The following is a 23,928-nucleotide window of genomic DNA, read 5'->3' on the forward strand; positions in this document are numbered from 1 at the left end:
TATAGCCCAGAAGAAGCGTATAGTATAGCTTTTATTTTGGTAAGAGACATTTTTCTGTAATAAACTCTCTTTTCCAAAGATGAGTGATTTCTCGATCAGATAGGTTTATTTTTTTTATTATTTTGTTGTTTCAGCAACATTAAATTTAAAAACTGTACTTTTGAGTTAAAATATATATTTATAATTTTAATAAATTAAAAAGGCATGAACATTTTTTTGTATCGAAAAAATATCGAACCGTGACACCAAAGTATCGAACCGAACTGAACCGTGAATTTTGTGTATCGTTACACCCCTAGTATGTATATATATATATATATATATATGTATGTATACATAAATGTATACGGAAATTTGGATTTGCTTTAATAGTTCTCAGTGGAAACAGTTTATAAAAGAGTCAGACAGTGTTTTATTTAACATTTCAGTTTTTAAAAAAACAAAACAAAAACATTACTCACATTCCCCAGGAACCAGCCCACTGTGTGGTCACTGACACAGCTTGCATCACCATGAAAACAGCAGCACATATAATCTGAGAGAGAGGGCAGGACTTCCTCTTGCCTCATGCCCACTTCTGGTTAAGGACACTATTTCTGTTTTGCATTAGTGTAATGAAATACTTTAAATGAATCAAGCTCAGCTTTGTCAGTTAAGAAAACCTTAATATTGTATGAATCTGTTTTCTCCGTTGTTTATAAAGTTCTGTTTCTCAGGTGGGCTGGAGCCTATCCCAGCTGGATTAGAGGTGAGATACACCCTGGACAAATTACTTTATATTAATTGGATATTTGAAGCAGTTTAATGATTTTGTGCGGCAGGCTTTAGTACAACATTAGCATTTTGTGGCTTCTTATGTCTGTTTCTGTATGATGACGCTTCAATGCTGTGATTTGATTCTTCTAATGGTTTATGACAAAGAAAATTCGGTGTGTGTGGTGTGTGAAGGTGCAGCCAGAGCTGTGTTCTTGTTGTGTTTTTGGCACGTAAGATAACCTAAACACTTCACATTTAAAAGTTGTAATAATATTGGGATCTTATTTTGCCTTTTTAGCTGCTCAGTCACGCTGATATTTGTATAATAAAACTTACTGTATGTCTGTTTTTTCGGTTTAGTTTTTGTATTACAGGCCTTTTCATAAAGAAAGCACCTGGTGTTTCTGCAGCAGCAGGAGAGAATAAAGATGTTACGTCATGCTGTGGTCAGATGTTGTTAAGTTGCTATTTCTGTGTAAAAGGAAGGAAGCAGAGAGACAAAGTTTTAAACTCTTTGTTTCCTTCACAGCTCTTTGGTATCTGCTGTGCTGCTGCTTCACTCTCTCTCTTTACAGAAAGTTGTAGAAGTTTTCAGACGTGTCACTGCTGGATGTGAGGATGGGAGCCACTTTGCTCTGTGAGCTGGGCCTATTCTGTGAGTACATCACTGACTTCTATTGTTTGATTCATACTGATCCATAAACATGTTTTAGTAAGAAGAACAGAGCATCAGTCATTTGTACCATTTCAGGTCATGTGATCAGAGGACTCTCATGTTTGTTACCAACATGGTTGTTTGTAGACTGGATTAGATTTTAGTGCACTGACTCAGATCAGAGTGGAGCTGGTTTAGTTTATCTAAGAAAGGTTTGTTTCTCCAAGAGTGATAATTTGATGCTTATTACATCGTAATATAAAATGTAACCAATAATAGTAGACACTGATAAAACATATAACTGCAGTGATTAAAGCCAGTGCTAGATTTTAAAAAAAAGACTAACAGAAATCTGCTTCCTTAGTCCAGGTATAAAAGAGTACTAGACTAATCCTGCTCCTGACTAAATGAAACTTGCTTGCTAAAGGAAGATTAGAGCTCGTCCAGGCATAAATGGAGATTTAAAAAAAAAAAAAAAAAACCTCCCAATAGGCAGGTTTAAATGTAGAAGACACATAAATTACTTAAAATATGTCAATGTTGATCAACAAATACAACCTTCTAGACAAATTCTTGTTGACAGAAGTGACCCACTGCCTATTCTGTGAGTACATCACTGACTTCTATTGTTTGATTAATACTGATCCATAAACATGTTTTAGTAAGAAGAACAGAGCATCAGTTATCACTATTTCAGGGTTTCTGATCAGAGGACTCTCATGTTTTCTTATCAACATGTTTTTTGATGGTTCACTCCAGTCTGAGTCTGTATGTGGAGCTGGTTTAGTTTATCCAAGAAAGATTTGTTGTCATGGTTTGCTGTGGGGCAGGCAGGATGTTGGACTCATAAACAGAGGAGTAAACTCAAAACGGCAGATTTAATGCTGGAAAACTTCTCATCCAAATACAAAGCAAAACTACAAAATCAAACACTAGAAAATAAACCAGAAACTGAAAACTAGTAATTGACTTGGAACAGGGAAGAAAGAAACACACAGCATCATGAGGGTATGACATGGCAAATAACAGAGAGAAACACAGGACCTAAACACACAGGCAGGACAACGAGAGGATGGGGAACAGGTGGCAACACAGCCGGGACAAATCAGACCTAACGAGACAAGGGAAGCAAAACTAGGCACACTGCACACAGGACAGGGACTATCAAAATAAAACAGGAAACACACGACAGGCACAGAGGCACGACGTTGACACTGAGCAGAGGGAACACAGAGCACAGGGACTGGAGTAACAAACTGCGACATGAGACACGACTGACTGGGGAAATAAACATGAAGACAGAACTAAACCTGCACTAAACATGAGGGGCACAGGAACAAAACCCAAGAACTAGAAATCACAAAACAAAGAACAACTAAAGCTAGAAATACAGAACCACAAACAATAAGACTAGTAATGATAAACCATGATGAAATCAAAGATTAATAATAACACAGAACACAAAACACTGGGTCACCGACTCAGGACCGTGACATCTGTTTCTCCATCAGTGAGAATTAGATTTATTTTACATCTTAATATAAAATGTAACCAGTCATAGTAGACACTGTTAAAACCCCAAATGTTTTTTATGAGATATTTGAGTGTCTAAGGAGTTTCTTGAAGACATTTCACCTCTCATCCAAGAGGCGACTTCAGTTCTAGAAACAAAAGATGGAGAGTCTCAGGATTTTAAACCCCTGTGGTTGCGTCTCTTACTGTCAGCACCTTCAAAGAAGTTTTGAGATCCCTTCCCAGGAGCGTTAACTCCCTCTCATCTTGGGTCAGGTGACCTCAGTAGGCCAATGAGGCAAGGTTGGTGTTACATTATAAATTTCTATTTGTACTCTGTCCATTTATTACATCTCCCCCGTCCCTCCTCTCTTGTTTTTTTCTCCTGCTTTTCCTGCCTTAGACCTTGTCATACAGCAATAATACTACATAATGTAATAATTTTAAATAACACAAACAGTATTGAAGAAATAAACAGATAAACCCTGAACAAGAGGAGCCTGTAGAGAATTTATAGAGCTGACCTTGGAAAAAGAAAATGTGTTTGGCACAACAGTGCATTCAGATCAAAAATCTGACTGCAAAAGCTGCCGGACAGGATTGAAAATAATAAATAAACGGAAACCTCTGGTGATAACGGCCACACTGTTATTTATACTTTGGCAACTCACACAGTGTTTTAGAACTGAAGAAGCTTCTTGAAAGAGCGGTTAAAAATCTTCAAGGAACTTATAAAGGTCCAGTCGCTTTCTCATCGAGCTCTTTGGACATTCAAATATGGCATAAGCAGATTACTATGACCTGTATGATTGACAACCTACACAGACATATTTGAGTGTTGCTACTTTGATAATGTCTGAAGTTTCTGTCTTTACTGTAGTGCTCTGTATGCTTCTCTGCACTGGACACGCTCAAGGTGACTGAACAGTTTTCACTTTTTTGCTTTGTTTTTTATTTTTTATTTTTTAATTTTTGTTTATTTAATTATTTATTTATCACTATATTTTTAATTCTATGAATATACACACAGGTTGTGCCTTGAATGGCACAGAAAGTGTTTCAGGTTGTTAACTTTGTGGTTGTGTTGGATTCTAGATGCTGTGCTAACTATTGAACCCAGCTGGTCCAGTTTTTTCATTGGAGAGTTTGTTACCTTCAAATGTGACATGAAAGAAAGAAAAGACGCTGACTGGTATTACCAAATCAAGAAGGATGGTCGAGAATTTCTGGCCTACAGGGCAAACAAAGACTCCAAATTAGAAATTATATCTACACATGACAGTGGTGAATATCAGTGCTGTGGTCGCAGGAAGAGCTCAAATGATACAAAGAACAGTAATACTGTCTCTATAACTGTATTAGGTAAGTCTTCAGTGACCGACAGCTTAAAGGTATAATCCCTGTTCAAATACTTAATGAATTATAAATTATAGTACTTTTAATTAAATTTATCATTGAAACTTTAACTTTAACCAGGACCACAGTAAAGTCAGTGCTACAATACTCACAGACTCTGCAGTTTGCCATTAGTACGTGTGAGTTTTAACAACAGTGTCAATCATGCATGAAATTAAATTAAATTACATTTCTAAAAATAATAAAAACATGAAAAGCTTCATAAAGTTTAAAGAGATGATGTTTCTGTTATCTAAACCAACTAACCAACATTAGTTTACATTTAGGGCTATAGAATGGACATGGTTATTTAGAGATCAGCAAATATTAGTATAAATATAAACTGTATTGTTTTTTTAATCTTCTTATGTTGTTATAATGAAAAACACATATTTATTTTTCTTCCCCTTTCATAACAGCAGATAAACCCAGGGCCACACTGACAGCAGGAACAACAATCATACCAGTAGGGGGCAGTGTGACACTGACCTGCTCTGTGCAGAGCTCTGATGGATGGAAATATGAGTGGTTCAGACGAACACAAAGAACCTCTGAAGTTCCAATCAGAGATCAACAAAACAGAGATATCAGAGTATCTCAAGGAGGAATCTACAGCTGCAGAGGAACAAGAGGAAACCCAGTTTACTACACTGATATAAGTGATGATGTCACCATTGAGATAACCTGTGAGTTCAGTCATTTAGTTTGAAATATACATTCACTCATGATTATCAAACATACAATGTGAAGTTTTCTGTGTTGATTTCATGTTTCTATTTGTATCTCAACTGTTAATATGTAAACAGTTTCCAATAAAGTTGTTGTAAAACAACAACCCAACTGGCCTCAGATATTCAGAGGTGAGACGATCACTCTGACATGTGAGGTGCAGGAAGGAGGTGAAACCACTGAGTGGGAGTATGAATGGAGAGGACCCAGGACACCCACACAGTGGACACACAATAATGATGTGACATTCAGAGTTTCTGAGTCCAGCAGTGGAGACTACATGTGTAAGAGTCGACGCAGAGATGACTCATATTCTTCAACAGAGTGGAGTGAAGCCTTCACATTGTCAGTATCAAGTAAGTCATGTTTGTTGTGTGATCTCCATTTGACAAATGTCATAATGGTCAGCACAGGATGAATTCAATGGTCTACAAAGCATGTTCCATTGTTAGTCAGACAAAGAGCTGCAGCTGATAGTAGCCTCATTGTAGACAGTTTGTCACCACTTTGTGTCATCAACTTTCAGCTGGTATAGAGACGCCAATGCTGACCTGCTGCTCCATCACCTGAGGACAATAATGACACAAATAAACAGGATAAGAAGTATAGCATTTTTCAAACTTGCTCAACAAATAACTACAAATCTCCAAATTCTATTAAACAAAAACAAAATCTTCTTGGCCTAAGATCTTATGCAAATAATGTGATCTGTTAAAATAAATGACAGCATTAAATAAATAAATAGTTCAGTCCACTGTGTGATTCACTATGCCTAACACAAACAGCAGGGTGGCATGCTTCTTTGCACTGGTTTCAAATTCACTGTCTGTCTGAGGTCTTTCAGTGTGGAGTTTGAATGTTCTCTCAATGTCTGTGTGGATTTTCTCCAGATTCTCCATCTTCTTCCCACAGTCCACAGAGTTAGTGGGGTTTGGTTAATTGGTGAATCTAAATTGCTTGTAGGTGTGAATGTCTCAACCCGGTAACAGATGAGCGACCTGTCCCGAGTAGCTTCCTGTTAGCTGCGATATGGTCCAATACCTTGTGACCCTAAATTGTTGAAGCAGAAGACATTAATGAGTTTGATTAAAAATAAATGCAATGATCAACAACCAGACATTTGACATTTTAGTCAAAATATTCAGGGTTGGAGCCACAACCCAAAAAGACATCAGTGCAAAGCAGGAAAGGTAGGAAAATTGAAGGAGGTAAGTTAAAATAATGTTGCTGTTGCTATGCTTACCATCCTCACCAACACTAGACAGGAGGCTAGCATATTGAGATTATTCCCTTTAAACCCACTCCCAGACCTTAAAGAGGTGTGTGTGAATGTACCTGTGCACTGATTCTGCAAAACATAAACAAGAACATTAAAAATGATGTAGATGTAGTAATTATTTATTTTATTTATAAGTAATTTTTTTATAGAGTGTAATATTTGTGTTTCTCTTTGCCTGCTTGTTTTTGTGACTAAAATAAGCAATCTGGTGTTGTCTTTGTTCAGCTGGATTATTGTGGGATCAGGCATCTCTGAAAGAGGAAAAGTATCTTGATCACATCTATCAAAACTTCAAATGGCCTGCAGCATTTATTTTGAATGAATTTTATATTTTTTTTTCTTATGTAAAACAGTCATTTTAAAACCACACCTTAGCGGCATCAGCTCATCACACCTCCACTGCATTTAAGGCTGGACTGGATCCTGAGTTTGTTGTTGTTGTTGTGTGTGTGGCCGGCAGCTGACAAGCTGCAGCTGAGAGCTGAAGGAGCAGCAACCGAAATAAAGTGTTGAAAAGCTCTGAAATGTGGTCGGGTCTGATGTGCGTCTGTTACAGTTTGGAAAGTCACAAGTAACGCAAACTCCACGAAATTACAAATAATCAAATCATATGAGAATGCTTAATGAGGGTCACAAAATGTTACTAAGTCTCTTAATTAAAGTTTTACTATTTCAAATTCCTCTTTGCAGCTATAATGTGTATTTCCTCCTGTGTGGTCTGACATCTGAACCTCAGATTATGAGAAGTCTTCTTGTGAATCTGTTGTTGTGGTGGGAGCAAAGAGACGTCACACAAAATAATGGAGAGGAGTAATTTATAAATAAAGTAAAGCATCACAATGAAATGGAGCAAAAAACGCATTCACTGAAAGGATAAAAGGCATCATGGGTATGTGTAAGAGTGGAGGAAAGTGAATTGCATCAGTAATCAGTAAACACAGCTTGGACCCTTTTGCCATCCTGTGGTTATCAAAAAGAAGGATGTACTCATAGCATGGCAGTTTGGTCTTATTGCTTCTTACGTGTTGTTGGAAACCTAAATAGAGGTATAGTGATGTTGAATTCTGACAACATCAGGGCAGTGCAATCCTAACCTGTTTGTGGTATAATATATTTATTCTTTCTATCTTTGTCTAAACTCAACAGATCAACCAAAGGCTCAAATAACTTCTGATATGAGAGACGTTCCAGTAGGGGGCAATATGACCCTGAAATGTTCAGTGAACCCATTATCATGTGAATGGAAATACTACTGGTACAGAGATGAGAACTCCTCTGAACCCCTGACCACACAAGATGCAGTTTTCCACTCAAATGGACAAATCAGAGTCTCACAGGAAGGACTCTACAGGTGCAGAGGAGGAAGAGGAAACCCAGTTTACTACACAGAGTACAGTGATCCCTTTAACACTGATAAAAATGGTAAGTTTTTTTCAGCAGTAAGTTTTCTATTAATACAAACTGTGAAAAAAAAGTTTTATTTTCTCCTTTTTGTGCCTGTATTATTGATATCTGAACACATTTGGCATCAGATGTGCAGAGCAGAGAAAATAATTATCAGATGTGAGATCCACAGAGACGACACTCAGTGGGAATATGAACAGAGGTCTACCAAACTTCCAAGGAAAAAAAATAACTGTGGAAGTTAAAACTGTTTATGTTTGTTTTGTTTATTTGTTTGTTTAACTCTGACTGAAACTTGCAAAGGCAGAATGAAATGTGCACAGCAGTCTTCAACAGACTGAAGTGCTACCATTTTTTTAACACATTTTATAAAATTATACAATTTTTCAAACTCCCTCTTCTTCCCTCATCCGGATTCTCTCTGGATTTCCATCTTCTTCTCACAGTCCACAGAGTTGGAAACTGCAGGCAGCATAACATTTTCAGTCAGACAAATGTCCCTGTGCAGCTATAATGTGCATCTCCTCCTGTGAGGTCTGGCCTCTGAACCTTACACTAATGAGATGTCTTGTGTTTCCTGGTAAATCGGTTGTTATGAACAGTACCTGTGAGGGAAGCATCATGCAGAGTACAGGAAGATATTAATTTATAAATGTAAAGAAGAGTAGTGGTCAAATAGATTCAGAAAAAAGAAAGTCTATCATGTGCACACTGTAACATGTTTGTTTTATGGGGGAAAATATGTTTCTAACAGATAAACCCCGTCAGTCTGAAAGACAGACAACACAGAGATGAGACTAGAGGTACAGAGTGGAAAACATGAGGGAGAACTAACTAAATATAAACCATAAAGTGATGAATAACTAAAGCTGAAAGTTTAGGCATGAATACAAGAATATAACTGAATATAGAAACAAAAACAACAAAGCAAGAAAATAAACCATAAAGAAGCCATATGAAGTATCAGACCTGAAATACATGCTAAATATAGAAAAGTGACACTGGGGACGTAAAATAATACAAAACTACTAAAAACAGAGAACACAACACAAACTTAAATCACTTTACAAACCTAAAAGGAATCATGATTGTTATTTACAGCAAGTGGTTCCACTTTTAAATGTTGTCAAGTGTGGCACATGTATTGAAGAGGTTATATAATATTATTATATATCTTTAAATTAAGGTTTACTTTTAAGACTTAAAACTAATGTTTTGCACATCATTTTGTTGTTGTTGTTAAGGTTATTTCTATCCCTACTAGTGTGACCAGATCAGCTGACTCAACTGAGTTTGGTTAAGTTTATTAAAGTTAACAGTTCATTTTCCTTATTTGCAATAGCTGTGTCCAGTTCTTCATTTCTTGTTCTGATGATCACTGGACTCATTTCTGGAATCATATTTATTTTGCTCCTGTTCCTGTACAAAAAGGTCTACAGAAAGAAAGGTGACACTTTTACATATTTTACTCTTTAAAGTATTTAAATATGGAGATCCAACATTCCAAAACTGAAAACTGTTCACAATACTGTATAATACATAATAAACTATGTGAACGTTAATGTCTTATTTTGAATTTTTAATAAAGGTTCTGCTGATGATCAGAGGGTGAGTCATGATGAAAATCAACAACAAGTCTACTCCTCTCTTCTTCATGGTTAGTTTTTTTTTTTTTACCTAGTTTAAAATATCCTGATGCTTTTCTGTTCTGCAGCTTTAACACTGTTGAATTAAACAAAACTAAGACAATAACAAAATTTAATCATGTACAGCATTTATAAGTAATAATACATTTTCTAATTTCACTGTATGTTTGTGCTTACACTGACATTAAATCTAATCTTATCTTATCTCGTCTTGTCTTAGTATAAATGTTACTGACAAGAATAGTTGAGTTTACATTATGTGGTGACTCATTTTCTCTGACTTGTAGGTGATCGTTCTGTCTATGAAACAATCAGAGGCTCTGGAAATACTCAAAACGGTACAGTATCAACTTTAATATATAGTTTATGGAAGCTATGTAATTATAAAATAACAGTGATTATCACTAAAAACGACACTAACATTATTATTTTAGTTTGACCAGAGGGTTTTTACACCTATAATTATAATGAACTGCAGAGCTGTTTCAGACTGAGAGTATATTTGAATATATTTTACAGAAGTTCAGTGTTGTTCATGAATCCACTGAAAGAGAGCATTCATCTAATGTGCTCATTTAAAGCAGAATGTATCTGGAATTGTGAATTTATTAATTTATCTGTGCTTTACCGCCCTTGCTCTGTATGAAGGTGTGTGATGTAGGTCCACTGGCTCCTTCTTGCGGAAAGTCAGCGATTCTTTCTATCGAAACTGGGTGAGCTATGAGAAATGACAGTAGTTTGAGCATCTCCTTTCCTATAACTCAGTGGTTCCCAAACTTTTTTTTTCTAGACCCCCTTTTTGTTTTACAAGAAAATCTTTGTTGTCCAGGTGAAGCCAAAGACAAGATATGCTTCATCATAGTCTTTGGCTTGGAAGGAAGTTGGGTTGGAAACATATTTGGCGATGCTTCAACCTCTGCTTTGCGTTTGTGTGGGAGCCCATCAAAAACCTGTCCATTATGCTAGCAGTGTCCAAGCATTTTTTTTCAATTCATTACCAGTGTTTTCATTTTAAGTGGTTGTGATTTTCTCCTTAACATTGTACAATAAGTTGGTTAGAAATCATGTTAAATACCATAATATAGGCTTAATAGTGTCTTTTTTTCCAAATGGATATTCCCATTAAGTATTCATGTTCTTTATAATCGAATATTTTTTTATTAAAGCTTTTGTATAACATTTCATGTAACAACAAAAAGTTTAAAAAGTGTTATATGTAATGTTTGTAGTGTGTGAAAATGTGGCTTTAAATTCAGCTGTTTCTTTGTTACAGTAGATATAATGATATCTTCTACATTATCCCCAAAATAATGAAGAATACATACAGTATTCATAAATAGTGTATGGATTTGAATGTATCATGTATTTCATGTCTATTTTTTTCTATACAAATTTGCAATACATTTGTCTTTATGGACCTGGAACAGCAAATAAAGTGGTGATCATTATCTTAAATTGTTATGTGCTTCTGGCCTTTTTTGAGGGATGAGTGTGGTTTTACAGTTTATTTTAAGTCAGTGTCAATCATGACCATACATGTACAGTAGCAGTGAACAAAGCCCAATTTTCTAAGACAACTGGCAAATATACAAGAATCTCATGCATTGGCCTACAGTAGCAAAAAGGTTCAATCTGGTGGAATATAGTAAAAAAAAAAATTCAAATGCTTTTCTTCAAAATAAAAAACCTGACAATACAGAATGCATTGTTTTATACTGCAGTGGCAGAGAGATTTAAAATGTGGTTTCAGTGGAAGTCAACAGGACATTATTCTCCATTGCACTTCACAAAGCAATGACATTACAATTAAATCAGTTTTGCTGCTGATCTTTGACATGTCCAGGACTCTAATCACCACGAGTGTCCCTTCCCCTTACTAGATATTATATGCAAAATAAACATTTCAACAAACAACAAATAATTAAAATGTTTAAACTGTCATTTAAAGGCGTAAAATATCGGAAAATTTATGGAAATAACTTATTGCTTGATCATTGAGATCAAAAGATCTCAAGTTGATTGGGTGATTTATGAAATAAAGACAAAAATACATTCTTATGTGACGATTTCATGGCAGATTTTGTGTGTGGACAGTTTTTGTCCATTAAGGTGTTGAAAGGGTGTAAAATTTACGTGTTAACAATGATAATCTGGACTCCACTCACCCGACTTTCAGCAATATGCAGACTTTAAAACATGGGACAGTTCAACTCTGGACCTTCTATGCAAACACCAGGGATACACACATAGCCGGTGCCGTCCTCCCAGTAGCTAGATTAGACAAACTTGTCCTGTTAATACTCAGTATACTCATGTCAAAGACTATCTGTTCTGCTAAAAGCAAAAAAAAAAAAAAAAAAAAACAAAGGATTTATCTGCTGCAAAACTATAAATGTAGCACTTATATATCTGACATGACTGATCCAGGCAGTTTGAGATAAAACATCAACTGTGTTTAAGCCTCGGCTTAACTAATTTATAAAAGGCCTTCATTTAGCTCCTCAACAGAAGCTTTTTAGCTCATCTGCATCAAATGTTTGTACTGCATAAAAATAGCAAGTTGCTTTTCAAGTCCACAGATGTGCATCTCAGGGTATCTTGTGATTGTAGAATTGCTGTGGAATTTAAAATACCTAAATTGTACAGTATAAACTGCTTTTTAAATGTGGCTTGTAGTTTTAACTTTTAACATTAAAACTACAGGGTGGGCCATTTATATGGATACACCGTAATAACATGGGAATGGTTGGTGATATTAAAGTCCTGTTTGTGGCACATTGTCTATGGTGTGAAGATACGAGATGTGCAGCACCTGAAACTACGGATACTGGATGCCTGTGCTGGCATTTCTCCTGCGGTGTTGCTATCAGTGTGTGAAGAGTGGGAGAAGAGGGTTGCATTGACAATCCAACACAATGGGCAGCACATTGAACACATTTTATGAGTGGTCAGAAACTTGTAAATAACTCATGAAAGAATAAAGGTACGTTGAAACCATGCACACCATTGTTTTTCTTGTGACATTACCAATAAGTTTGATGTGTCACATGGCCCTCTTCCTATTGAAAAAACAAAAGTTGTATCCAAGATGGCCGACTTCTAAATAGCCACCATGGTCACCACCCATCTTGAGGAGTTTGCCCCCTCACATATACTAATGTGCCACAAACAGGACTTTAATATCACCAACCATTCCCATTTTAAAACGGTGTATCCATATAAATGGCCCACCCTGTAGAAAAGTGCTGCATGAATCTCACTCTGTGGTATCTCTTGTGAAACGGAGGTGTTATTTGAAGACAGCCTGAGCTTCTGTCTCTTTAAGGGTTTCATGAGAGTGAACAGGGGAAACACCCACTGCTAAGTGGGTGTGCTCTGTGTATAGTAGTTGCCGATTTAAAAATAATAGTAATAAAGAAATAGAAATAGAAATTAACAGGTGTAACTGCGGGTGAAGCAACATCATACCTTAATTTTTTTCCCCCCATTTTCTTCCTCTTCTTCTGTAAAGTATGAAGTACAAAGTGTGAAACTTTGACACACTGGTGTGGGCACAAAATGTCAAGTTCAGCATGCCACACTTACACCTCTGTCACATGTTTAAAGTTTATTTGATTTCAAAACCATTACCCATGAGCCTCAGGAACTCAGCCCAGCTGACATCACCATGAACACAGCAGCACTTTTAAAGTAACACAGATATAATCTGAGAGAGGGGGCAGGACTTCCTCTTACCTCATGCCCACTTCTGGTTAAGAACACTATTTCTTTTTAGCTTGAGCTCACTCACGTCATGTGGGTGAATTTATCACCAAACCACAATTTCATGTTAAAAAAAATCTACATTAGTGTAATGAAATACTTTAAATGAGTCAAGCTCAGCTTTGTCAGTTCAGATGTATTTTCAGTTTTATATTGACATCTCTGTTTATCAGCATCAGTTAAAACTTTATTCTTCTATCAATCTATTTTGGCCTCTATTTGTGTAGCGCTTTACTTAATCCCTAAGAACCCCAAAGCGCTTTACACTACATTCAGTCATTCACCCATTCACATACAAGCTACATTGTAGCCACAGCCACCCTGGGGCGCACTGACAGAGGCGAGGCTGCCGGACACTGGTGCCACCGGGCCCTCTGACCACCACCAGTAGGCAACGGGTGAAGTGTCTTGCCCAAGGACACAACGACCAAGCGTGTCAGAGCCGGGCTCGAACCGGCAACCTTCCGATTACAAGACGAACTGCCAACTCTTGAGCTACGATCGACGATATGACCACGATTTTCTTAATTGTTTATAAAGTTCTGGTTCTCAGATGGTTTGGAGCCTATCTCAGCTGTTTTAGGATGAGAGGTAGGGTACACCACGGACAGATGAAAATTTAAATAAATGTAAAAAAGTATAAACACGTCATGCGGTGGTCAGAGCTTGTTAAAGAGTGTTAGTTCTGTTGAAAAGGAAGGAAGCAGAGAGAAGATGTTAAAAAACTCTTTGTTTCCTTCACAGCTCTTTGGTATCTGCTGTGCTGCTGCTTCACTCTCTCTCTTTACAGAAAGTTGTAGAAGTTTTCAGACGTGTCACTGCTGGATGTGAGGATGGGAGCCACTTTGCTCTGTGAGCTGGGCCTATTCTGTGAGTACATCACTGACTTCTATTGTTTGATTCATACTGATCCATAAACATGTTTTAGTAAGAAGAACAGAGCATCAGTCATTTGTACCATTTCAGGTCATGTGATCAGAGGACTCTCATGTTTGTTACCAACATGTTTGTTTGTAGACTGGATTAGATTTTAGTGCAGTGACTCAGATCAGAGTGGAGCTGGTTTAGTTTATCTAAGAAAGGTTTGTTTCTCCATCAGTGATAATTTTATGTATTTTACATCTTAATATAAACTGTCACAAATCATAGTAGACACCAGTGTTGGTCAAGTTACTTGAAAAAAGTAATCAGTAACTAATTACTGATTACTTCCCCCAAAAAGTAATCCCGTTACTTTACTGATTACTTATTTTCAAAAGTAATTAATTACTTAGTTACTTAGTTACTTTTTAAAAACGCGATTTACAACCTGAATAGGCGATAAAGCGATAGATCTTTCAGCCCAATTCTACTTTTTCTGCATAATCCATCATACAAAATGTAATCAAATGGAAAAGTCTCTTTTTAAAACTTGTTTTATTAGTTTTAATCTTTTAACTTTATGCATCAAGCAAAAATTAAATTATATGCAACATTCTCTGACTGGAAGAAATTTGTTTAACATTTAAACCTATTTTCTGCACATTCCAGCACATAAAATAAAATATTTTTTGTGTTTACACTCACTCTTTCAAATAAATGCAAGCGAAACACAGCAGAAAATAAATAAAATCAAAGACTCAGCGGTCCTGTTGCTCTATTTTCACCTGTATAGCAGGCGGATGTTTGCCCTGGTGCAGGTGTGCCGCAGCGGTCAGTGGAAGAATCATGAGTTTCTCTGTGAATTTCCCATTCCGTGGTAGCGCACTTTCGGTGCTTGCTCGGAAGTTAAGGGGTTTTTTTTTGCTGTAAAAAGAAGTTTTCTTCCCATGCAGTGAACAGCGGACGCTAATGTTTTTGTCACTTTTTACGGAATCAAACTCAAAATAAGGTCAGTACTTCCACGCATTAAACGCTGCACGCTCATACTCTCTCCCGCACTCGATATATTATCCATTGTTGATCTGCACACAGCTGTTGTCACGAACGTCACACTCGCTTATGTCACTGTCATGAGACACTCTCGCAAAAAAATCACGGTTTTAGTAACGCAGTAACGCAGCGTGCTTACGGGAAAGTAACAGTAATCTAATTACCTTTTTTGCAATAGTAATCCCTTACTTTACTTGTTACTTGAAAAAAGTAATCGGATTACAGTAACGCGTTACTTGTAAAGCGTTACTGCCCATCTCTGGTAGACACTACCCAAAGTGTTTTATTTATGAGATATTTGAGTGTCTACGGTGCTTTGACAAAAGATGACTTCGATTCTTTAACTTTTGTGAAGATGTTTCACCTCTCATCTGAGAAGTTTCTACAGTTCTGAAACCAAAAGATGGAGAATGCAAACCCTAAAAACCCTAGTGGTGTTACTTACTGTCTGCCACCTACAATGCAGTTTTGAAAATCCTTCAATCCCTACTCCCATCTTGCATCAGGTGACCTCAGTAGGACACATGGATAGAGTGAAGCTAGGTCTCAAAATAATTTTGAAACCTTGAAGGTCTTCGGTACTCTTGGGGGCTGCAAATGGGCCACTTCTCCCCGATCCATCTCAGTCTGTCTGTTATTGTGGCTCCCCACCCTCATTATCAAGTACAATTTGTGACTGAGACACATACACAGTCAGGCTCCACCACCTCTCTCTCTCTCTCTCACACACACACACACACACACACACACACACACACACACACACACACACACACACGCACACACCACATTAAGATTGTTTATTAATGTATCTGTATACATATAATGTAATAACTGAAATAACACAAATAGATATAAAGTAATAAACAGATAAACATATGAACCAGAGGAGCCTGTAGAAAATTCATAGCTGACCTTGGAGAGGCAAAATGTGTTTGACAGAAAAATGTATTCAGATTGTAATTCTGATTGCAAAGACTTTCAGACAGGACAGGATTTTAAAAATTAAAAAAGTCAAACCTCTGGTGATAATGACCCACACTGTTTTTCACACCTTGGCTCATGTGATGAAGCAAATGATCAATATTGAGTTAACAGCCTTCTTAAGGGATTCCACCATTATGGTTTAAATACTTGGGATTCTCCACCATTTGGTTTTAGAACTGAAGAAGCTTCTCAGCAGAGACATGAAACACCTTCAGGAAACTTAAAGAATTCCAATCAGTTTCTCACCAAGCTCCTTAGACACTCAAATATGGCATAAATACACTACCATGACCTGTATGATTGACAACCTACACAGACATATGTGAGTGCCTTTAGTCTGATAATGTCTGAAGTTCCTGTCTGTATTGTAGTGCTCTGTATGCTCCTCTGCACTGGACACACTCAAGGTGACTGAACAGTTTTCACTTTTTTATTTATTCAGTAAAGATTGATCTTAACTACTGTTTCAGTCTTAAGCACTTCACATTTTTGTTTTTATTTAATTATTCATCACCATATTTATAATTTTATGAATATAAACACAGTTTGTGCCTTGAATAGTAATTTTGTTAACTTTGTGGTTGTGTTGGATTCTAGATGCTGTGCTAACTATTGAACCCAGCTGGTCCAGTTTTTTCATTGGAGAGTCTGTTACCTTCAAATGTGACATGAATGAAGGAAAAGACACTGACTGGGTATACCAAGTCAAGAAGGATGGTCAAGAATTTCTGTCCTAAAGGTGAAAAAAAGACCACAAATTACAAAATACATCTACAGGTGACAGTGGTGAATATCAGTGCTCTGGTAGCAGGGTGAGCTCGCGTGACACAAAGATCAGTAATACTGTCTCTATAACTGTATTAGGTAAGTCTTCAGTGACTGACAGCATAAATGTATGATCTGTATTCAAATACTCAACTGAATTATAAAATGTAGTACATTTAATTAAATTTGTCATTGAAACTTGAGCTTTAACCAGAACCACTGTACCTGTTACTTTGTTCACAGTAAAGTCAGTGCGTCAATACTGACAGACTTGGCAATTTTTTCATGTGTGTTTTAAAACAGCAATCATGGATGAAGTGACATTTAATTACATTTCTAAAAAAAAAACAGAAGAAGCTTCATAAAGTTTAAAGTGATGATGTTTCTGTTATCAAAACCAAAAAACTAGGAAGATCCCTTTTAACCCATCATCGTGTTTCCTTCAACAGTGAACTGCATTAGTTTACATTAACTGTGACGTCTTCAGGCCAGAGGATGAAAAAAAAATTAACTGTGGTTATTTAGAGATCAACAAATATAAATATAAATATTAACTGTTTTTAATGTTCTAATGTCATTATAATGAATCACGCATATTTTTTTCTTCCTCTTTCATAATAGCATATTATCCCAGGGCCACACTGACAGCAGGAACAACAATCATACCAGTAGGGGGCAGTGTGACACTGACCTGCTCTGTGCAGAGCTCTGATGGATGGAAATATGACTGGTTCAGACGAACCCAAAGAACCTCTGAAGTTCAAATCAGAGATCAACAAAACAGAGATATCAGAGTATCTCAAGGAGGAATCTACCGCTGCAGAGGAACAAGAGGAAACCCAGTTTACTACACTGATAAAAGTGATGATGTCACCATTGAGAAAACCAGTGAGTTCAGTCATTTAGTTTGAAATATACATTCACTCATGATTATCAAACATACAATGTTAGGTTTTCTGTGTTGATTTCATGTTTCTATTTGTATCTCAACTGTTAATATGTGTAAACAGTTTCCAATAAAGTTGTTGTAAAACAACAACCCAACTGGCCTCAGATATTCAGAGGTGAGGCGATCACTCTGACATGTGAGGTGCAGGAAGGAGGTGAAACCACTGAGTGGGAGTATGAATGGAGAGGACCCAGCACACCCACACAGTGGACACACAATAATGATGTGACATTCAGAGTTTCTGAGTCCAGCAGTGGAGACTACATGTGTAAGAGTCGACGCAGAGATGACTCATATTCTTCAACAGAGTGGGTGAAGCCTTCACATTGTCAGTATCAAGTAAGTCATGTTTGTTGTGTGATCTCCATTTGACAAATGTCATAATGGTCAGCACAGGATGAATTCAATGGTCTACAAAGCATGTTCCATTGTTAGTCAGACAAAGAGCTGCAGCTGATAGTAGCCTCATTGTAGACAGTTTGTCACCACTTTGTGTCATCAACTTTCAGCTGGTATAGAGGCGCCAATGCTGACCTGCTGCTCCATCACCTGAGGACAATAATGACAAAAAACATAAACAGAAAATTGGTGGAAAAATTAGGTGAAAAATTATTTTTGCAAACAAACACTGAAGTCATTTCTGTGGGAATAGAAAGTGGACAGAATGTGTGGGCTGAACCTGCCAATCATTCATGAGCTACCTGTGTTGTTCATGGTGTGTCCTTGTGGTGTGTTTATGCACTTGCTCTGCACCTATAGAAAGGGGCTGAGCCTATCAGTTGTTGATGTCCGCACCCCAGCAAATAAATACATAAAGAGTAATGGGTACTGTCGGAAGTTAAATGATGAACAGATGATGAGCAGGTTTATTGTAACAATCCAAAGAGATGTAGTATATTTGCCATTATTTAGAGATAATAAGATTTTAATCAAAATATGTTGTTGGGTTAAAGACCTTTGCTCAAGTAACAATATTAATAGGAAACACTATAAGTAACATGGACAAAACAAACCTTTAAATAGTCTTACACATTGGGGCTGAGTGATTGTGTACATCAGTACAAGCATGAACAGCATAATTGTTTTTTTTCTTTAATTACTGGTTGTCTTTGTGATTGATAGAGCTAAAAGAAGTAATGCAATGTTTTCCTTGTTCAGTTGCATTACTATTGGATGAGGCATCCTAGAGAGAGAGTGACTTTGTGGCATCAATCAACATTTTTAGTGACTGACTTTTTGGTTTGTTTTGCCAACCGAGGTGAACTGTGTGAAGATTTTTCTTCTTTCTTTGTCATGAAATGGATGCTTTAAACACTTTATTTAAGAACTTTGCATGAGCAGTGGTGGATAAATTAATACATTTTGTTGTAGAGTTGAACAGTGATGTGGGTTTTTTTCTGATCATTTATGAAAGCATGAAATTAAAAGTCTCATAGTTAAAGTGTTCCTATTTCAAATTTTTCTGTGCAGCTACATGATTTGGGAATTATAAACTTCCATTAGTAAGACGTTCCTTGCCTTTTCATGAGTCTTCTGTTGTGGTAATAAGAAGGAATCATGCAGAATAAGCACAAGAACTATTTTATAAATCCAGAGAAGAATCATAATGAAACAGTAAATCTAAATGAACACTAAAAGAATAAAATGCGTTGTAGGCCTCTGTCAGAGTACTCATATGATTTCAGTTTGGTCTTATTCCTGCCTACGTGTTGTTGGAAACTGGAGAGGAGGTATACAAGAGCTAACATTAATGCAGACAACATCAGCGCAGCGTGATCTTAACCTGTGTGTGGCGTATATATTCATATAATTCTTTTCTGTCTTTGTTTAAACTCAACAGCAGATCAACCAAAGCCCCAAATAACTTCTGACATGAGAGACCTTCCAGTAGGGGGCAGTGTGACCCTGACCTGCTCTGTGAACGCATCATCATCATCATCATCTGGATGGAAATACTACTGGTACAGAGATGAGAACTCGTCTAAACCTCTGACCACACAAGATGCAGTTTTCCACTCAAATGGACAAATCAGTGTCTCACAGGAAGGACTCTACAGGTGCAGAGGAGGAAGAGGAAACCCAGTTTACTACACAGAGGACAGCCAGTCAGTCAGGATTGATAAAAAGGGTGAGTTTTTTTATTCTCCTAGGAACCCAAAATGTGATAGATAAGATAATTATCAGATGTGAGATCCATGGATGCAAAATATCCAAAGAAAAATAACTTCAGGAAGTTAAATATGCTTTTTAAACCCATGATGGAGTCTACCGGTGTAACGGGAGAGCGCAGACAAGTGTTCAACAGATTGGAGTGATCACTTCAATTTGTCAGTGTTCATTATGTTCTTTATACAAAATTTAGAATACATGAAGACATGAATCTAATTCTATGCTCGCCCATTATCTACTGTATGATTATCATTACTAATAAAAATTCACACTGTCTGTAGACAAACGTAATTGTTCTTCTGAGCTGAAACATTTTTAGGCTGTTTATTAGCACATAGCCAGCTTTACAGTATAAATACAAAGTGATGAAAAGAAATACAAACTTTTGTCTCTATAAAACTGACATTATGTTTTTGAATGAGTAAACTATTCACACAATAGATCACCACTCACCTGAATCAAAATATGCTGTTGGGTTAAAGATCTCTGCTCAAGTTACAATATGAACAGGAATGACTATAAATAACATGGATAAAGGAAACTTTTAAATGGTCTTACAGATTGGGGCTGAGTGGTTGTGTACATTTGTTCAAGCTTGAACAGCTCCAGATTAGAAGCTTTCTCATATGATTATCTATAGAAATGACAAACTAATCAAAATAATATGACATATAAGTGATGAACAGGTAATATGATATTCAGAAGTTTCTTTTGTATCACTATTTAGACAAATAATCACCACAGAGAAGGATGACAGTAAAGCAAATTAAATATTTTTCAGTTATTATTAGGAATAGTAATATTTTAAGTAGTACAGCATTTATGTTTTAAAATATTTCCATGTAAATTATGTTGATAAATCTGTATAAATACGTCTAATTAAAACCTGTTATTATTACAGCAGCACCTGAGCCTGAAAGCTCTTCATTTGTCACTCCTTTGATCGTTGGACTCGTTTGTGGAGTTTTACTGATTCTTCTTCTGCTGCTGTTGTGTCGCTTCAAACAATCAAAGGGTGAGACCATTATTAATGAAAATCACAGATGTATCCTGAATGCTGCATGTACTATTACTGCACCACAACAGGTTACAATAAAAAATGTAACTGTCTCTTCTTACAGATTCATTCTTTATCAGGTTGGTTAAAATCTCCCCTCTCCTGTACTAGAACTACATCCTGTGTTTCTTATTAAATCTACAGTTTTACTACTTTTTTGTTCTACCAGGACTCGGAGCACAAATCAGAGCTCTGCTATGAACCACATGATCAAGGATGAAGCTCAACATAGTCAACATGCTTCTACTCTCCAAGGTCAGCCTGATCCATGACAAGTTTTATTGTTGTTGCTTTATTTATTTACTGACAGATTTTAAACTCAAAGTCCAATTTATCTGTTTCCAGTTTGATTTAAAATATAATCAAATCCATTCAAAAGAATTTCAATTACTAATCTAACATTGGCTTGTTTTTGTAGGTGATGCTTGTGTTTATGAATCAATCAATGACCTTCATGACACACAAAATGGTAAAGTAGATACAGTAGCATAGAAGTATGTAGACTGTGTGATTATTTATGTTTAAACATGGAAGTATAAGAAATCAGCTGCACACCACAGAGCTAATAAAAAAAGAAGCTGAATGCTTGGTTCTTCCAGTGCAACACAGGGTCATTTTAACTTTAATGAGATCAATCTGTCCTACAAAACGTAAACCACTGTGAATCTGTTTTATGAATCCATCTCATTCCTCCTCACTGATTATTCTCTAGTTTCACTTTTTGCTGGTGTTCCTGTCACTACTAACAGTATGAGACAACAACCAGAAATCAACCTCATGTCTTCATTTTTTTAACTCTTTGCTTATATGCTTATATTTTGTTTGGTTGTTTTTACATTTCAGAGATTATTATTTTTTCTTTATTTTGTTATAATTTTTTTTAATGTAATTACTTTTTGTTTTTGTTTTTCCTATGCCAAGTTATGTAATAAACATCATTATTATTATTGTTATTCTAATATTTTAACCTAGAAGAATTATGTGGAATTAATTTCAGCGCTGTTGTCAACAGAGATAAGAGAATAGAAGAAACATTTGAGGAGTCTGTTGATGAGAGCACATTATCTTGTTTTCAAAGGACATAAATGGCATGAACTGTTGCAGGAGTGTGGAATGGAAAAGATGGAAAAGTGAAGAGTGATCCCTAAAGTTTGGATTTGAGCTCAGTGGAAGGGTTGTGCTGAGCAGGGATGAAGGAGGGTTGAGCTGATGTGACACTAAAACGAGGGCTAACAGGTTTTCATAGAAAGACAAATGTTTTTAAACATGACAGAAACGTCTCATCTTTAATAGACCTTCAACAGGGTTATGTGATCAGTGTGTTGTTGACTGACAGATATATAAATGTAATGAAAATAAACACACTTCTGATCATCTGTCCGTCCTCTTTCAGATGACAGTGTGTTGTATGCACAGGTCTCCCACGATAGAGCTAAAACCGAGAAAGACAACGGTGAGTAATAAAAGTAATATAATATATAACTTTTTGTTTTGTTTTTTATGTAGCAAGCAATCATCATTGACTACATCATTATTTCATCATTTTCAGCAATGATATCAGTTAGATATCATTGTATTATAGAGTCACTGACCTTAATAACCAGGGTAGAGGAAGGTTGAAGTGATCTGACACTAAAATCAGAGCCAACATCAGCAGAGAAAGAAACAGGTTTTCAAACATGACAGTAACAGCTTGTAATAAAATCTCACCTTCAATAGAGCTTCAAAACCTCCTTCAGTCATTTCATGTGATGAGTTATTGTAGGTGTTGATTGACAGAAAATATAAAGGAAATTAAAGCTACTCAAGTTTTTTAATGCTGCTCATCTCTCCATCCTCTTTTAGATGACAGCCTGTTGTACACACAGGTCTATTACACTAAAGCGAAACCCAAGAGACACAAAGGTAAGTAAACAACAAGGAAAACTGTATAAATAAATCAAGTTGTCACTTTGAACAAAGAGGTGCTTGAAATCACATTTGACAAATCATTTCTTTATTTGCAGGGAAACCAGCTCCTGCAGCAGCTGATGAAACAGTTTATTCTGAAGTTAAATCACAAACAGTTCTGGGTAACTGTGCAGAAATAAAACAGCTTACATGTTGTGATTTGTTGCTGTAATGATGAACTCAAATAACTTTTAAAGGAAGTAAATTTAGTTCTAAATCACCTTTAATGACTGAATTATGCTGCACTGTTTCTTTCAGATTAATAACAAGATCTGCAAAACCAACTGGATCAGTGACAAAACTGTGTTAATTCCATTACAATTAAAGAGATCATTGGAAAAAATTAGATTATGCACTGTTTTGTAAAACAAAATAAAGTCAAACAAACTTTCTTTCATCATAATAGCACCAACTGATGATCTGACTTTAAAACCAGGATGCTTTTTAGACATGGATTTTCATTGAACTGCAAGTGTTATTACATGTAGATTGCTCAATACATAAATAACAAATAAAAATGCATGCCTGACAATGTTGGAGCATACGAATAATGAGACAATGGTGTCCTGGGGATCTCCTCCAAGATCTGGACCAGGCTCCTGGACAGTCTGAGCTGCAACCTGGCAGCGTCAGATGGAGAGAAGCATAATGTCCCAGTTGGATTTTGGTCAGGCAAGTGTGGGGACCAGTCAGTGGTATCAATTCCTTAATCCTCCAGGAACTGCCTGCATACTCTCAACACATGAGGCTGGGCATCGTCATACCAGGAGGAACCCAGGACCCACAGCACAAGCATAGGGTCTGACAGTGGGTGACAGACTCTTGAGCATGAATTGAACTGGCATCCTAGAGGAGTTGGACATCCTGTACAACCTCTGTAGCATCCAGGGATCATCTCACCCTGCCAGTAACAATGATGACCCTAGCCAAATGCAAAAATAGTGAAAAAATAGTCAGAAGAGGTGAGGAGGAAAAAATGTCAGTGACCTCTACCTGTAAAAC

At 36.6% G+C, this 23,928-nt stretch overlaps 1 protein-coding gene across 1 annotated transcript in view; it reads left to right on the forward strand.

Annotated features, from left to right (window-relative positions):
• The window catches only part of LOC120439144, a 59,607-nt gene extending 36,376 nt beyond the window's left edge, over positions 1-23,231 (forward strand). The window contains exons 9-10 of the mRNA XM_039609897.1: positions 22,983-23,048; positions 23,185-23,231. Coding sequence (XP_039465831.1) covers positions 22,983-23,048; positions 23,185-23,189 — 71 coding nt within the window. The 3' untranslated portion in view covers positions 23,190-23,231. The remainder of the gene's footprint in view (positions 1-22,982; positions 23,049-23,184) is intronic.
• Positions 23,232-23,928: the final 697 nt, after the last annotated feature.

The sequence above is a fragment of the Oreochromis aureus genome, linkage group 3 (assembly GCF_013358895.1).
Source record: "Oreochromis aureus strain Israel breed Guangdong linkage group 3, ZZ_aureus, whole genome shotgun sequence".
NCBI classification, from domain to species: domain Eukaryota; kingdom Metazoa; phylum Chordata; class Actinopteri; order Cichliformes; family Cichlidae; genus Oreochromis; species Oreochromis aureus.